Source organism: Saccostrea cucullata, unplaced genomic scaffold (assembly GCF_032062105.1).
Source record: "Saccostrea cucullata isolate Sc308-1 unplaced genomic scaffold, CSIRO_AGI_Scuc_v1 ctg365, whole genome shotgun sequence".
Lineage (NCBI taxonomy): Eukaryota > Metazoa > Mollusca > Bivalvia > Ostreida > Ostreidae > Saccostrea > Saccostrea cuccullata.
Genome location: NW_026936150.1, coordinates 552,607 through 570,939, shown reverse-complemented (window position 1 = coordinate 570,939; position 18,333 = coordinate 552,607). Strand labels below are relative to the sequence as shown.

The window sequence follows — 18,333 nt, the reverse complement described above, 5'->3', positions numbered from 1 at the left end:
AATTCTGTATATTTACAAATTTGCTGATGTCTTTCTTTATATATAACAATGCTAAGAAAATTGAAATTCACTTTTCAATGACATGCAGTTGGTCATATGATCAGACTTTTTTGTGTATGGAAAGCAAACTGCACGAACAATTTGGAAAGTTTCGACTGTGATGTCACACCAGCATCAGTTAGATAAAATACGTACATGCTTGCTTGTAATAAAGACTAATAAAAGCCATACTCCAATGAAATTCCAAAACTGATATCTTTTCTCTTATATGTTCAAAAATTCTATTAGTCTTTATTACAGGCAAGCATGTACGTATTTTATCCAACTGATGCACAAACGTTACATGTGTTGGTTGCTTTATGTTAAACATTTAAATTAAATTTGAATATACATGTATTGAATAGAAATATGATTTTAAATATTTTTTCAGGTTTATCGGTTATTAATCTGCTGAAGTCTCGAAATACTACCCGAAGGGAAATTCTCTTGATGTTTCCTACCATAGGCATTTCATTTCGAGTGCTTGCCAACACTGAGTTATTAAATGTCATGCCAATTATTGCAAACCATTCTTTGAAAGGTACATTTATGGCAGGAGTATAGGTACATTTATGGCAGGAGTATCGCTGTTCATTCGCTTTTGTTGTATTGAAAAAAGACAAACACAGATATTCTCGAGATAAGTTTAATTCCAAATTCACAATATTAAAAATTTGATTTAAAAAAAACCCAGTTATATAGGATTTCACATGTAATACATTTATATTATTTATGTTTCAGTCTGAGATGAGACATTTCAACATAAGCTATAAAAGAGGACAACATTCAAATATGCTTTAAATTGCAAAAATACACGAGAACATTTCGAATATAAAAAGCTATAACATAGATAGGGAAATTATACTTCGAAACCAAAAATTAAAAAAAAAAACAATTACTAAAAGATTCTTTTGCAACATTGCTAAAAAACATAGATTCATAGACTATACTTTGATTTATTTCATTTAGGTAAGATAAATGGACTTCTCGGAGACTTTGATGAGAACCCGTCCAACGACTTGATTTTACCAAATGGAACGGTCTTGGAGACAAATACAACGGAAGAAAATATTTTTTCATCTTTCAATAATGCATGTAAGTACTGCACAAAACCCGTATACCTTGTAAAACTTATTTTTATAAAGATTAGTCATTGATTTGTTTACTTTCAGGGAGAATTACCAATGCTGAATCTTTGTTCACCTATCCAAACGGTAAATCCTACATCTATTACAACAATGATGCAAAGAAAAACTTTCGTCCGGTGTTTTTGTCATCTATTGCTAGTTCTTCAGGACAAGAGGCTAAAGAAATGTGTGGAATCAACACAGACTGCTTGTTTGACTTTTATGTAACTGGGTCTAAGGAATTCGCTCGGGCTACCCGTGACTTCACAAATGAATTAGAAGATGCAGAGATTGCAGCCAAGAAAGGTAATAACCAATTATGCTATAGCATAAAATAATACGATGAATCCCATAAAATCTATCTATCTTTTCATTCGTCCATCAACTAGTATCAAAATGATCCCTATATTTTAGTGATCGTCTGTCCGGTATTGCAATCCGAAAATGGAGGCAGTTGGCTTTCCAACAGCACACAAGAGAATGCCACAGCTTCTTTTCATTGTCTTGAAAACTACTCGATGAATGGTACCTGTCAACCAAAAACGTGTATAAACGGAACATGGTCCAATAACCGAAGATGCTCATGTGAATTGGATTCGACAACAACTAAATATACACAACAACAAACTTCATTTCTAGAATCTTCAATCTCTTCGTCCACCACAAGAACCTTTTTGTCGACGGATACCACTAGAGTTCCATCAACAACATCAAAAACTATACTTCCAACATTTTCGACCTCCACAGTCAACATAAACGCGGCATCACCAATATCAACGTCGAAAGGCACAACACTATTGCCATCTATATCCTCGACGGTCACTAAAACAGCGCAAACGTCTTTATCCTCAACACATAACACTCCTGCAAATCCACACCTACCGCATACATTTTCAAGGCACACAACAGACCATAATAGAGTTTCTCAAAATCCAACGACTCCCTTCGCGCGTACAAAGGAACAAAATGATATAACAACGGATGACAATTCTGTTATGCTGAAGTCTGTTTATAACTCTATCAAGATGATGTGGGTCAGCGTTGGTGGAGGAGTAATAATAATCATCATCATTGTCCTTATCACATCCTTTGTCGTCTGTTTCAAAATGAGGTAATACGAAATGAACAAATCGAAAGAAATAAGTTTCTTTCCAAATCATTAAGATTTAGCACTACAGCGAATATTTTCCTAACTTAAAATATATTTCAATTGAATACCTCAAATTTGTGTTTTCCCCAATAATCGATCTTTTTTCGTTTTTATTCAAAAACTGATTTATAAGAAAAAATTTTGATTTGGCCTTTAGTTCACATACAGATATTCACATTCAGTGTAATTTTCTTTATGAAATCCAGTAGAAATCCATGACGTCCAAATCTCTATAACACACGCGAAACCTTGTCACCGCGCATTACAATTAATACACAATAGGAACTATATTTTTTTTCAATACTATATGAACACGAAAATTTACACTGTTTGACACAATTTAATAATAAAAAAACTAATTAACCCTACTGAATTAAAGTAAATATACAACAAATGTGCATTTTAATTAATTTGTCGGTTTTTTTCCCTCGCAATGTTCGTTTGTATTATATAACTTTTGGACGTCACAAACGTCATAAACGGCTCTTGCGTCTATAAAGCACACCAGTTTTGAAGGGCGCTAAATTGACATAAAAGACTTTTGGACGTCACAAACGTCATAAACGGCTCTTGCTTCTATAAAGCTCACCAGTTTTGAAAAGACGCTAAATTGACATAAAAGACTTTTGGACGTCACAAACATCATAAACGGCTCTTGCGTCTATAAAGCTCACCAGTTTTGAAAGACGCTAAATTGACATAAAAGACCTTGGACGTCACAAACATCATAAACGGCTCTTGCGTCTATAAAGCTCACCAGTTTTGAAAGACGCTAAATTGACATAAAAGATTACTGAAGTAAACAATTATGAAGAGCAAAAATTAAAGAATGTAAATAAAAGTATACTTTTAAAAAAAGAAACGCATAGTAGAATTTTAGTGCCACATTGAACATCAAGATTATTTAGTAAAATGATGCATTAATAAAAAACAGAAATGTGGGAAGCAGCAGGAATACTATATAAATCTAATAATTACTAAAGAAGTTTAAAATTATAGTCAGTTTAAGATCATTTAAGATCAATATCTGGTATCTAATGGAAGCAGATATGTGTAATAAAACTGTATAGGAATACTCTCCATCTCCAAATGTAGAGCTTAGCTCAGCTGTTACAGTGTCTGGGGATGCGATTGTCAATCCATCTTGTCCAATCCTGCTTAATTTTAATTAAAATCTAGCGATTTAGATGACTGACTGTGGCAGAAACGGACTGCTATTGCTTTGCAAGAATGGGAGTGTCAAACGAGCCGCTTGTGGCTGTGTGTTGTGAGATTGCAATACGGCTCTAGGATGCTTCAGAATTTGAATAGGCATGTGTAGATAGAACATGGTTAGAGTACCTTTTCCATCAAAGTCCACTGAATTCAAACCAAATCAATCTTACTTTCTTATTGTACCGTTTTCCATATTATTACACTACCACCACCAATTTTTTAACGTTCTGGAGTCGGTTATCTGTTCAACAATCATAACAAAGCATTAGCACTCTTAAACTTATAAGAGGCTTTCAGATTAACATTTTAGAATAGTAGCTTAATCAAAATATTCAGCTGTGATGAAACTGAAAACGGTCTTGTTAAATGATATGTGCAGTTCAGGGATAGCTTATGCTTTAGATGACGTCATTGCGTTACATTCATGCAATTTACGTAATCCCCTGAAGTGATGCTCTGCTGCTGATGTCACCCGTAGTCTAACGTATTTTCTGCGAATATTGGGAGTTCGATGTCAAATGGTTTATGTTTATAGGTTAGATATGGCACTGTGCGTAACATCAAAACTTCTTGCAATGGTATATTGCGGTACCCCTGCTTCCAGTCGCCCATTTTCCTTTTTGTGCTATGCAACATTCAGATGCAGCATTTTTAGAAAGCGTCAATTTTCAGATAAAACCAGATTCAAAATATCGAGAACCCCCGCTTTTGATAGCCCCTTTATATCAGAAAGAATTGCATCAGAATTCAACAAATGAAAATTGAAAAAAAAAAATTGGGGGGAAATTTTGCAAAATCGGTTCTTTTTGTCTCTGGAACTTGTAGAATAAATGTAAAGTTAACAATTGCATTACAAAATCACGCATTTCATTCGAATACATCACATCTATCTAAAAATAAAAGGTATTGCAAAACTTTCATACATTTTTCAGGGCATTTTTCCTACTATGAGTTTTTTAAAGAGTTGTATTTACTTATATATAAGTATAAACTTCATTTATTTCTTTATTTATTTAATATGCTTTAGCATAATTACTTATTTGGTGAAACAAAGAGAGATGACTCCATAGTTTTGTGTTAATCACAATAAAAATAAATAGCCCATTCCACGATTTTTTTTTCAGGCATTGTGGACTGTAACTTTTGAAGGGACATTGACACAGTTTCAACAAATTTTTTAAAACTAATTTTAACGTTAAGGATATTTAAATGATAAAAAAAATAAATATCACTTGTTAATTTACAAAGGAGATACAAAGCTTAAAATTCTTCATGATGTAAACAAGGCTCGTGCTTTGGTTTTGTATATATAGATATATATATATATATATATATATATATATATATATATATATATATATATATATATATATATATATATATATATATATATATATATATATATATATATAAGCACAATTTACAACAACTCTTAAACTAACATAACTGCCCTAAGTGAAGAAATATTAATATAGAAAGCACTAAGAAATTCACTTTTACATGGATACCCACTTCCGCCCCAGCCCGGAGTTGAACTCTCGACCTTCGGAATCTGTCTCCTAGCAGTGCAGGAACAGCGGGCTAGACCGCTCGGCTATCTAGACAAGTCAAAAAACTCGCTTTCGATGCCGATGGAGTTCTCCCGGCGCTGTCCTACACTACACGGTCATTGAGAATAGAAGTGAGATACAATTATTTGTAAGTTGTGCTTTCTATATTAATATTTCTTCACTTAGGGCAGTTATGTTAGTTTAAGAGTTGTTGCAAATTGTGCTTTATAAATAACAATTAATTTCATTACAACATGTATTTGTAACAATCCTCTGTTATAACTAATGTCCAAATAACTGTAGCGCTTACAGTAAAAATGTTTTTCGAATTTTTTTTCATATATATATATCACATTTATAGCTAAACAAAATATATATATATATATATATATATATATATATATATATATATATATATATATATATATATATATATATATATATATATATATATATATATATATATATATATATATATATATATATATATATATATATATATATATATATATCCTCTAAAAACTAATGTCCAAATAACTGTATCTCACTTCCATTCTCAATGACCGTGTAGTGTAGGGCAGCATTGTGAGAATTCCATCGGCATCGAAAGCAAGTTTTTTAACTTGCCTAGATAGCCGAGCGGTCTAACGCGCTGTTCTGCACTGCTAGGAGACAGATTCCGTAGGTCGAGAGTTCAACCCCGGGCTGGGGCGGAAGTGAGTATCCTTGTAAAAGTGAATTTCTCTGTGCTTTCTATATATATATATATATATATATATATATATATATATATATATATATATATATATAATATCACATTTATAGCTTAACAAAATTCAGTAAATCACTAGAAACTGTAAAATGGTTATTTGGAATTAATGTCTTTATTGGAAAAAATCTGCATATTAGTAGACGGGACCTATTTTTAAAACTAAAACGTGACACAGGCCTTGTTTACATAACAAAGGGTTTAGAGTAAAATCTGTCTTGTGTCTCGATTGATTGATTGATTGTATATTGTTTAACGTCCCTCTCGAGAATTTTTCACTCATATAGAGACGCCACCACTTGCCTGTGGAGAGCTGCAAATTTTGTCCTATACTCAGCACTTAGGGCCATTGAGCAGGTAGGGATCTTTTTCGTGCCAACACCTACTGCGACACGGGACTTCGGTTTATACGGTCTCATCCAAAGGACCGGTCTCCACGTCCCACAGTGGGATTCGGACCCTCGACGTAAGGATTGACTCCTTACTTCGCGACTCTAGAGCAGATCCTCTAACCACTGCGCCACGCGGGCGACTCTTGTGTCTCGACAACTGAGATTCAAATTTTTGATAATCATTACATATACCTAAATTAAGTATTTGTACGCACAAAATATGGAGAAAAAGAATTTGAAAATGTTCAGCTTAAATTGTGTCATTGTCCCTGTAAATTCATACCAAAACATATATTTTTCACGATATAGAAGGGAGGGCTATATTTATAGTTACAGACAAAAACCGACAAAATATGTTTAATTTTATATGTGTTAAAACTTAAGAAAAGGTTTATATAGAACATTGATTCATATCTGAGTATATTTTGAAATAAATTATGGCGTTACTTTAAAAGTCCGATGTCAATTGAAAACTTGGTTTAATTTTCTCCCTGCCTTATAAATTGAACCGGAATAAAGAGGTTATGAAAACTTAGATACTGGTATTGAAAATATTAATTATTATTAACAATTATTATTGAACTGCTCTTCGTATTCAACAAATTTTTCATGGGCAAATTGCCATTAGTTTTGAATTAAATGGGTGCAATTGGGAATCGGTAGTCACTGTGTATAGTCTCAACAATTTCCTTCTATTCCCTATTTACGAAATTCATTAAACCATCAGGTTTTCGAATTTAAATTTCAAATTATTCACTTCTTTAGGTACTTCTTTTTTTCCATTAGAATGTAGATCTGATTTCTTATATTATAACAGAGATGTTTTGTTTTGTAATTAAGTATTTTTGTGTATCTTCATGCCCTGTATTTCAGATCAAAGTCTAAGGGTGTGAAAGACGATGAGAGTACTTCTTTTTCCTCCGAGGGTTCGAATGGACTGAGAAAATACGCAGGAACACCTCCGCGATCATGTGGAGGTTTGCGTAGCGAGACGAATAACGTTTATTCCGATTATAATGAAGGCAGTAATTACAGCTTGCCTCGTTACAACATCCACAAAAGTGGTGCACATGGATACTTCGATTGTGATCGCAAAATCTTAGGTAATCCGGCGAGAGAGCAGCGGGGATATTACTAGAGCAGTGGTACAACGCACTTTGAAAAAAATACGCACTTTGAAAATTTTTTTCAAAGTGCGTTAAAATTTGGGACCAAGCTAACGCCCATTGAAAAATTTTTTTTTCCAAAGTGCGTTAATATCGACCATATTAACGCACTTTAAAAGAATGTAAAGATTGATCAATATTCCTTCAAATAATCGGTATTATAAATAACAGATCCAGGTTTTGTAACTTTTTTATGATAAAGTCACTGTAGGACCTGAGATATTGACGTTTTAATATTTTAGGTTTTGATAAAATAAAAGGGAAAATTAAAGGGTCCTGAAAAAAAGAGTGACGATTGTTTAAGTTCATTAATTCGTTTCTTCTTTTTTTTTAAATTTTATTGTAGATGTAAAGGGGGCACTAACAGAGGACAGCTTAGCATTTATCATAATAAAAAGGGGCCAGTTTGATTGTTCAAAACTATGAAAATTCTTTCTCTCTCATACGTTTTACTGTACTTAAAATTTTCTAGTTTTAATCTGTTTTAATTAACTCATTTATTATTGAAAGTTTTCAACGTCATACCAGTTAGGTAAATGCATAATTATATGAATGCTTTGAGTATAGCATAGACATCGAGACTGGGCGAAGGGCCAGGGGAGGGGATGGGGGCTAAGCCCCCCACTTATTTTGGAAAGATATGTACATCGTATAAGCATTTAAAATGCAGCGTACCCTTTTTAGGTTTATTGCTCCCCTCTCCCGTTTGTTACCGACACCTATGTATTCGAAAGATGAAGATTTAGACTGAGGGATCTTATACCCGTCTTCTCCTCTTTATGACGGGAGTAAATCTATTTAATTTTGAGGTTAGGGTTAGGCTTAGTTTTTTGAAAGATAAATAACAAATAAAATCTTTCCATTACTAATATGATTTTTTTTCAAAGTGCGTTAAGTGTTTCCATGGTAAAATATATTGATGTAGACTCTTAACGCACTTGTGCGTTGAGTTGGTCCCAAATTTAATGCAATTTGAAAATTTTTTTCAAAGTGCGTTGATTTTGTCCCAATTTTAGCGCACTTTGAAAAAATTTTTCAAAGTGCGTAATTTTTAGCTCTACTGGTCAGAGACCAGAAGAGCTTATGCGATAGTAATGCGTCCGGCGTCCGTCCGTCTGTCCGTCTGTCTGTCCGTCTGTCTGTAAACAATTTTTCAAAATGCTACTCCTCCTACAGTTTTGGTCTAATTTCAATATAACTTGGCACACAATTAGACTACACTAAGATACATAATTCTGTGTATCGGTTTTTGATTTCGATGAACGGTGTTGCCGTGGTTACTAAAAATAGAAATTTCTGTGAAATTCTTTCAAAATGCTACTCCTCCTACAGTTTTGGTCTGATTTCAGTATAACTTGGCACACAAGTAGAATACACTAAGATACATAAATCTGTGTATCGGTTTTTGATTTCGATGAACGGTGTTGCCGTGGTTACTAAAAATAGAAATTTCTGTGAAATTCTTTCAAAATGCTACTCCTCCTACAGTTTTGGTCTGATTTCAGTATAACTTGGCACACAAGTAGAATACACTAAGATACATAAATCTGTGTATCGGTTTTTGATTTCGATGAACGGTGTTGCCGTGGTTACTAAAAATAGAAATTTCTGTGAAATTCTTTCAAAATGCTACTCCTCCTACAGTTTTGGTCTGATTTCAGTATAACTTGGCACACAAGTAGAATACACTAAGATACATAAATCTGTGTATCGGTTTTTGATTTTGATGAATGGTGTTGCCGTGGTTACTAAAAATAGAAATATCTGTAAAATTGTTTCAAAATGCTACTCCTTCTACAGTTTTGGTCTGATTTCAGTATAACTTGGCACACAAGTAGACTACACTAAGATACATAATTCTCTGTATTGGTTTTTGATTTCGATGAATGGTGTTGCCGTGGTTACTAAAAATAGAAATTTCTGTGAAATTCTTTCAAAATGCTACTCCTCCTACAGTTTTGGTCTGATTTCAGTATAACTTGGCACACAAGTAGAATACACTAAGATACATAATTCTGTGTATCGGTTTTTGATTTCGGTGAACGGTGTTGCTGTGGTTACTAAAAATAAAAATTTCTGTGAAATTCTTTCAAAATGCTACTCCTCCTACAGTTTTGGTCTGATTTCAGTATAACTTGGCACACAAGTAGAATACACTAAGATACATAATTCTCTGTATTGGTTTTTGATTTTGATGAACGGTGTTGCCGTGGTTACTAAAAATAGAAATTTCTGTGAAATTCTTTCAAAATGCTACTCCTCCTACAGTTTTGGTCTGATTTCAGTATAACTTGGCACACAAGTAGAATACACTAAGATACATAATTCTGTGTATCGAATTTTTATTTTAATTTTGATGAACGGTGTTGCCGTGGTTACTAAAAATAGAAATGACTGTAAAATTGTTTCAAAATGCTACTCCTCCTACAGTTTTGGTCTGATTTCAACATAACTTGGCACACAAGTAGACTACACTAAGGAGTAAGAACATAAAGAGACTTTATCAACGATCATTATTCTATTTATTGCTGTTGTAAAATTTCAAATCCCAGCTGCTTAAGTACTTTTCTTTTCCTTTGCTATAAGTTCAAACCAGTAGAGCTTCAGTCTCGACAGAGACTTCTGGTTTCAAAGTGCGTTGCCACAGAGCAGGCATGAAGCTGAAAAATGACATCTTATGTGTATATCCATTCATATTTCAAAGCATTTATATATATATATATATATATATATATATATATATATATATATATATATATATATATATATATATATATATATATAATTTTAAATAATTTTAAAAGAAACTTCATATGGTAGAAAATCATGAATTAAGTAATTCTACACGGTTTTCCCGTAAAACAAACAGAAAAAAATCTATTTCTTCCTTACTTAAAAAAGGTTGAAATTTATATGGCCGATTTATAATATTTGATATATTTGAACGTCATGATCAATATCATCATGCAAGGATATTTTTTCAAGGCATCATTGCTGTGCTGTGTTTTTTTTCTGAATGCATATATATTTCTAAAATTTGAAATAAACATCTTTGGAATACTGTTTTTTATATCTATATGTTTCATTTTTACAATTAGATGTATTAATAAAAGTTCATCAGCTTGAAATTAAAGGTACGCAGTGACAATTAAATTTGATTTTAGATACCTGAAGTGTTCCTTTTCTTTTATTAATAAATTGATGATGCATGACATGCAGCTATGCGTCTTGCCATTTTTATACTATGAAACTTGAAAATTGCTGATAAGAAAGATTTTTAATGAAGATATAGAAAATAGATAAATATAAAGTATGGGTGTACATTGGAATACACAATGAAATTTTTAAGCGGAGATATAAAATTGAATGGAGGAACAACATTTTTATATTCTACATTATGTACATTGTACTTACTGAATTTCATGTTATATCATCAACAAATGAATATTATGTATGTCGATGGTGGACTTTGAAAGCAACTTTTCTTTCATGCAGTACCACGGTAAGTGAACAGAAACAGGACTTAAGAAACTGTACATAAACTTTTCAACTCAATTCTAGAGCACATTTTGCAAGAATGTGTTGTTAGTCATACAAATATGTACATTGATACATTACAACATATTGAACTGTAGAAAGCTTCTTTCTAATATTTTACCAGTCTCTGATATATACAGATAAACTATTTAATTGTTTAGAGTGATCTGTCCTTAGAAGTACGGTAGAAAAAATGGTTATTTTCTATTAATTACACAATGTCTGCTGAATTAAATATTCAAAACAATTCATTACGCCAAGAATAGGTAATTTAATTCATTATTTCATTAAATTACCCAATGTTAGTAAACAACAGTGATTTCTGTTCATAAATAAGTCTATTGTCTTAATATTTTTACTGCGGAAATAAGACGGGCATTCTAAGATGAAAATGAACTATATAGTCTGAATATACAAACCTTGATATATATTTTTCTCTAAGTTTAAAATTACTTTTTGTTAGTGTTTAGAGCTTTCTTAACACCGTCTATATGTGTATCTCTACAACGGGGCATTTACTATGTTGTGTACGGGGTGTAGATTTTGAAGCGTTAGAAAAGGGTTCTAGGATTTTTCTCTTTTTTTGCTCGAAGTATGTTTTTTTCATTTCTCAATTTATATGGATATATTTCACGGGAAAAAAATATGCCTACGGAAGTAAGCATTATCTAAAGAGTATATGGATACCTATGAATCCACTGAACAATTTCTTGTTAAAAAACACCTTAACGCGATTCCGAGGATCAGAGCAAGATTGCCGCTTCACTGTGTTTATGACCAAATATCAATACAAAGCTTTGCTTTATCATCAATTTCATATTACTGTTAAACTGTTGAATACATGTTATCTATCGAATGTAAATGTTTGTATAAATTGCCAGTAAATAATAATATGGTTTGTATTAAAGGCATTAAGCAAAACAGATATTAAATTATTTTTAACATCTAGTTATCTTGAATACTTTTTACTGACATGTTTATACATAGGACATTCAAGTAAAAGGTGTTTTCATCTTCAACAATAGTTTGACAATTGAAACAACATTTTTCTATAGGAATGAAAGGATTACAATGTCTACCTGTTTCTACGAACAACTTATGTTCACTTGTTCTTGGTTTGGGGAGATAAGTATATTAATTTTTAATGATTACACATGTAGTAGACATAATATTCTCAATATATTTCATAATATTTCAGAGAATTTTTTTATGTTTAGGGTCATGCATACCCTATTGAAAAATTGAATATTATAAAATAAATTTACATGTTATATTAAACAGGGAAAAGTAGATTACTTTTTTAATTGACTGCCCTCGCGAATTCATAGCTATAGATAAGGGCATTGTGGAATTGAACATTTCGGATTCTTATCGCCAGTTACTGACTTTGAAGTTCAATTACTACCTGATATATATATTTTTAATAAAATTAATTCACTCGGCTACAGAGTCATATAACTTATAATTAGTTAGTTTATGAGTTACAACTCAAATTTTATCTCAGCTTAACGTTCTAGCTACTTGCTCAAAGGTTAGGGATCGTTACTTTTCTTTGATAATGCTTTAATTATCCCATTCTCAAACAAATCTAAATAAATATATCTTTTTTTCAATCTTGGTAGACCTAAACTAACCAAAATGATTGTTAAATTGATTAGTGTTTTAACCCAAGTCGGCAATATTTTAGCCACATTTCGGTGAGTATTCAATGCAAGTGTCAAAATCGTCCGTGAACTATTTTTGTTGAATTTGGTTGAAAATTTACTAATGAACATAATACAAAACAAAAGATATAGAATTCATTTTAATTTGTATTATTTACAACAAATGCTAGCAACTATTAATCATTTTTGATAATTAAAGAAAATTATACTTCATGCCTTCATCAGCATAGATTTTCATTAATGTGTATAACGACAATAACTTTGGTGAAGTTCTTTTACACGCCTTCTCCTGCTGTGGACAAGTCGTTTTCGACGGTTTTAGAGGAATGAAGAATATGGAGATAACGAACAGTATTCCATATTAAAGTCCATAAAACAAAATAGGTGCAAACACGGACCTTTAAAACATTAAAGGTGGGATCAGGTGCCATGGAGGAGTAAGCATCTCCTTCTGACCGGTCCAACCCGTGTACTTTGTGTCATGATCGAGATATACCGGAAAAATCCGACGTCAATTCAGTGTATAAATAATGGACTAACAATCAGTATGAAAAATGTTAGTCAGTATTTGACTCAATGATAATTTGTATTTGCCTAAAAGGTCATTGTGTCCACCAAAGAACTTACGAATTGATAACTTTAAATAAGATTGCCGATATTTCTGTTTCATCAACTTGTTTGTCAATAATTTACCTCGTTTAAGAAATTGTTTATACATAGAATATGCTCTTGCGTATCGAATCAATTGAGATAAATAAACTCCGAACGCAGGTGATGAAGGTATATTGCTACATAAGTAAGGGAAGTTGAAATCATCATGTTTATCATAGAGATTGATTGTAAGATTACCATTACCGTCTTTTTAAAGTAAATAACCAAGTATGAAACATATATGTCAGACTTTATGTATCTTTTATCTCAAGCTCACAAAGATATATCTTATCGACAATGGAATGGTTGTTAATTGACTATACGACGTCGACATACCTTAAGGTTGAGTTGATTGCCACAGCAAGTGTTTTCTTCTTTTATCGCATTAGACTTTGCAAAAATTCTGCTTCATATAAATAAATAAAAACGAATCTTTCATTTTCTGAATATTTTCACGCATTGATGTCACGACCCACGTAATCGTGCTGAATTGGTTTCAAAGGCTTCATGTCGAAGGCAGTCCGTCACTATTCGGGCCCTACGTGATCTAGAGTTGTCCTTCAAAAGTACAGGTTGAGTTGCTAATAATAGCTCATCAAACGGGTGGGCACAACTAATGGGCTTAGAGTGTTATATCTGTACTTTTGTGCAGTTCTCGTGCCATCAAGAATGTGAAGATAATAGTTTAACCCGAAAAGAGAATACCTTGAAAGTGATACACCGCCTACACTAAAATCCCTTGTTTCCAATACATTGAGTGTGTATTTTTTTTTGGGGGGGGGGGTTGATCAAAAAATGGTGTTTCCTTTTGAGGTGATTGGAAATTGAACAATTCTTTCGCAAATAACGCAACATATTTTTTCAGTATTTTAGTGTGTTAACATGTATTCAGACAGGAAAAAATATACATGTACTTCCAACTAATAAATTTGTACAATATTACAAGTATCTGTTCCCAAAGGTAGCCTATGTTTTTAATATTTTAATATCCCAAAGAACCTAATGGAATTTGAACTACCATATATATATGATTCCAAAACATCATTATTTCCTTACAAAGATACGTAAATGGTTCCAATAAAGTTCAACAAGTTCAAAATGTCCGTTATCGAAAACGATGTTACAGATCTTAGATCAAGGTCTATGCGGGACAATATCCTTATTCATAATTATCCTTACGAACCCAACGAGAACCTAACCACGTCGATGCCAGTTACCTTTAAAGAACTTCTTGGGGTGGATGTCAGTTTTGTAAGGATTCATAGGAATGGGGCGCGTCCAGAATATAATTCTGATCGACCAGTATCCATTACTGCAAAGCTGACCGACCGTAGTAAAATCAACACAATTCTTAATGCCCAAAAGCTAAAGAAAATGGCTAAACAACCTTTGCCTTTCTTTATCACTACACAGCAACCTGCATCTATTGTTTCCGCTAGAAACAAGGTGTACGATACGGCAGAGTCTTTGAAAACTCAAAATATTACTGCTAAGATTCAAAAGAACCAAGTAATCTTACCCAACGGCGCCAGATATAAAGAGGATGTTCCATTTCTAACGAATGCAGATGCGTTATTGGTAACAGCTGAAGAGACGGAACACCTAGACTCGGTTGAAATAAAAAACTCGGAACCAATCAAAAAGGACGGCTCGGAATTTATAGCTTTCGGTGCTCGAGTTAAAACTGTGGATGCTGTGAAGAATATGTACAGCAAAGTTTTAATAGATCCCTACGCAGCCAGTGCCGATAACCGAATCTTGGTATACAGATTCGTCACAGAGGACGGTACCTTACATGAAAATTACCACGATGATTCCGAACATGGTGCCGGGCGAAAGATGTTGCGATACATGAGAGAAAATAACATTCAAAACGCCGCCTTCATCATCACAAGGTGGACGGGTGATGCTTATATTGGACCTCATAGATTTTCAATAATGGAACAGTTGGTAAATGATGTCGCCAATTCTTTGGAAATGTGACTTTTGATGTCATACAGATTACAGATATACACACGGTAATTGTTAAATAAAACAAAATGAAACCATGTTAACAGGCGTCTTCTAGCTGAAAAGTGACCATATTGATGTTGTAAATTTGTTTCCTTTTTTGTTAATACGAATATTAATGCCGTTCTTTTTTTCGTCAAATTTAATATAATGAAAGTTTATATTAAGAATTTCATTTTTGTTTAATATATTATATATGTATGAAACCGGATTTAAAAATAGTTTTCGACTTGGAAATTACATTGGTACTTTTCTACTCTTTTTGATTTTCTATTTTATTCTCATAACGGCATTTCCGATATGATTTATATATAAATTTAGCGTTGCCCTATCGACAAAATCTCTTACAAGACGTGCATATCTATCACTCTATGATGCATGTGTCTTTATTTCTAAACCATTCTTTAATCTCCTCTTCTATCTTCTCTTCTACCTTTAGCATGTTCAGAGCGACATATTTTCTGATAGTGAGTAAATGTTTGTCCAGGTTTTTTGCACCAGTTCAATTTCATATTTCATGTCTGGTTTTACAGTAATTTCAGTAAATTGTCAGGGTCTTGATGATTTTAAAAAGAGAAAGGACGTACTCCAATATTATAAGCAATTTCAATGCAATATTTTGTGTCTACAAGACACTCATTTTACAGATGATATGGAGAATGATATTACAAATGAATGGGGATATGAAGCATATTTTAATTCATTTTCGTCAAAGTCAAGAGGGGTAGCTATATTTTTTAATAATAATTTTGAATACGAGGTTCATAATAAAGTAACTGATGATGAAGGGAATCTTTTGGCTTTAGATTTGACAATTGAAAACAAGCGTCTGAGTTTAATTACAATTTATGGACCAAATGAGGACACACCCTCATTTTATGAAAGATTATCAGATATTATAAAGGATTTATCAAATCAAGATGTGATTTTGGTTGGAGATTTTAATTTAGTTTTAGACCCAGAAAAAGATTATTTTAATTATCTTCATATTAACAATCCAAAGGCAAGAAGTAAAGTTTTAGAAATAATCTCTGATTATGATTTCAGTGATATTTTTAGAGAAATGCCTCCTGATGAAACAAGATATACTTGGCGTAAACCTTCCCCTTGTAAACAAGCAAGATTAGATTTCTTTCTCATATCAAATTTTTATTTAAATAGTGTTGAAGAAAGTAAAATTCTGAATAGTTATAAATCCGATCACTCACCAATATATCTAAAGATTAAACTAAATGAGTTTACTCATGAAAAAGGTTTGTGGAAATTTAATAACTCACTTCTTAAAGATATCAAATATATTGAAACAATCAAAAAAGTTATTCAGGAAACAAAGGAAAATTATGCATTACCTATCTATTCTAAAGATTATGTCAACAAAATATCAGATGAAGAAATTCAGTTTACTGTAGATGAACAGCTTTTTCTTTGAAACACTCTTAATGGAAATTAGAGGCAAAACCATCTCTTTTTCCAGTTTTGTAAAGAAAAAAAGTAATGAGAAAGAAAATCAGTTAATTTCTGAAATTGAAACTTTGGAAAAAGACTATAATAAAAATATACAAACAATAAAGGATAAAAAAAAGGAATTAGAAAATATAAGAGAACATAAACGTATGGGAAATATCATAAGGTCTAGAGTAAAATGGATGAATGAAGGAGAAAAACCTACTAATTTCTAAACCTTGAGAACATACACTATACAAATAAAATAATCCCTAAATTGATTAAAGATGAATCAATAGATTCCGAAATAACAAATCAGAAAGATATTTTTCTTGAAATTGAAAAATATTATAAAACACTTTATGAGGCTAATTCTGATATGACAGATATTGATCTAAATGATCATACTTGGGACATTGCTGCAGAAAAACTTAGTGATGCACAAAAGAATAGTCTTGAAGGGGAGATAACTTTAAATGAAGCATTAACTAGTTTTGAAAAATATGTCAAATAATAAAAGTCCTGGAAGCGATGGTTTTACAACAGAATTCTTCAAAGTTTTCTGGAAACAGCTAGGAAATTTCATAGTAAGATCAATAAATTATGCTTACAAAAAAGGAGAGCTTTCTGTAACACAAAAACAGGGAATTATTACTTGTATACCTAAAGAAGGAAAAAGTAAATTTTTTATAAAAAATTGGCGCCCAATATCTTTATTAAACGTTGTATATAAAATAGCTTCTGGCTGTATAGCAAGTCGAATGAAAAATATCTTGAATACAATTATAAGTTCAGACCAGACAGGTTTTGTACCTGGAAGATACATAGGAGAAAATACCAGGTTAATTTATGATCTAATGCATTATACAGAAGAAAGAAATATCCCTGGAATGTTGTTAATGATTGATTTTGAAAAAGCATTTGACACAGTGTCATGGAATTTTATTGATAAAGCCCTAAAATTCTTTAATTTTGGTCCTTCTCTGAGAAGATGGGTTTCATTATTTCAATGTAATATTGTATCAGCAATTAATCAAGCAGGCCACCTATCTAATTTCTTTAAATTAGGCCGTGGTTGTCGCCAGGGTGATCCAATTTCTCCATATATATTTTTACTATTTGCAGAAATATTAGCTTTAAAAATAAAAAATAATAAAAATATTAAAGGGATTAAAATTGATGGGGAGGAATACCTAATATCTCAATATGCGGATGACACACTAGTTATATTACATGTAGATGGAACAGAACAATCCTTAAGAAATTGTATTGAAGAAATAGATAAATTTTATAAATTATCAGGACTTTAAATTAATCTCTCTAAAACACAAATAGTCTGGATAGGAAGTAAAAAATATTCAAATGAAAAACTACTTAATGAAATGAACTTTCAATGGACAACACAATTTAAAGTACTAGGTATTTTCTTTGATGTTGACTTAACTAGAGTTCCAAAACTCAACTATGACAAGAAATTGGTCAAAATTAAGAATATAATACTACAGTGGAGTAAAAGACGTACTACTCCTTTGGGTAGGATTTCACTGATAAAATCACTATTAATATCACAATTAAACCATCTTTTTATTGCTTTACCTTCACCTTCTGAAAATTTTGTAA

General features: G+C 32.0%; 2 protein-coding genes and 1 long non-coding RNA gene across 3 annotated transcripts; all 3 read left to right on the top strand.

Moving 5' to 3' along the window:
- Positions 1–437: 437 nt before the first annotated feature.
- On the top strand, positions 438–1,397 carry LOC134244917 (uncharacterized). The gene is made up of 3 exons (XR_009987323.1): positions 438–580; positions 1,009–1,134; positions 1,327–1,397. It is a non-coding gene; the product is annotated as an uncharacterized LOC134244917 (long non-coding RNA).
- Positions 1,398–1,684: 287 nt separating this feature from the next.
- LOC134244904 (uncharacterized) lies at positions 1,685–7,380 on the top strand. Its single transcript, XM_062727137.1, has 2 exons — positions 1,685–2,277; positions 7,116–7,380. Exons 1-2 carry the CDS (start codon positions 1,685–1,687, stop codon positions 7,378–7,380), a joined length of 858 nt encoding a protein of 285 aa, XP_062583121.1.
- A 6,978-nt stretch (positions 7,381–14,358) lies between these two features.
- On the top strand, positions 14,359–15,243 carry LOC134244902 (protein IMPACT-like). The gene has a single exon (XM_062727136.1). It carries the CDS (start codon positions 14,359–14,361, stop codon positions 15,241–15,243), a length of 885 nt encoding a protein of 294 aa, XP_062583120.1.
- Positions 15,244–18,333: the final 3,090 nt, after the last annotated feature.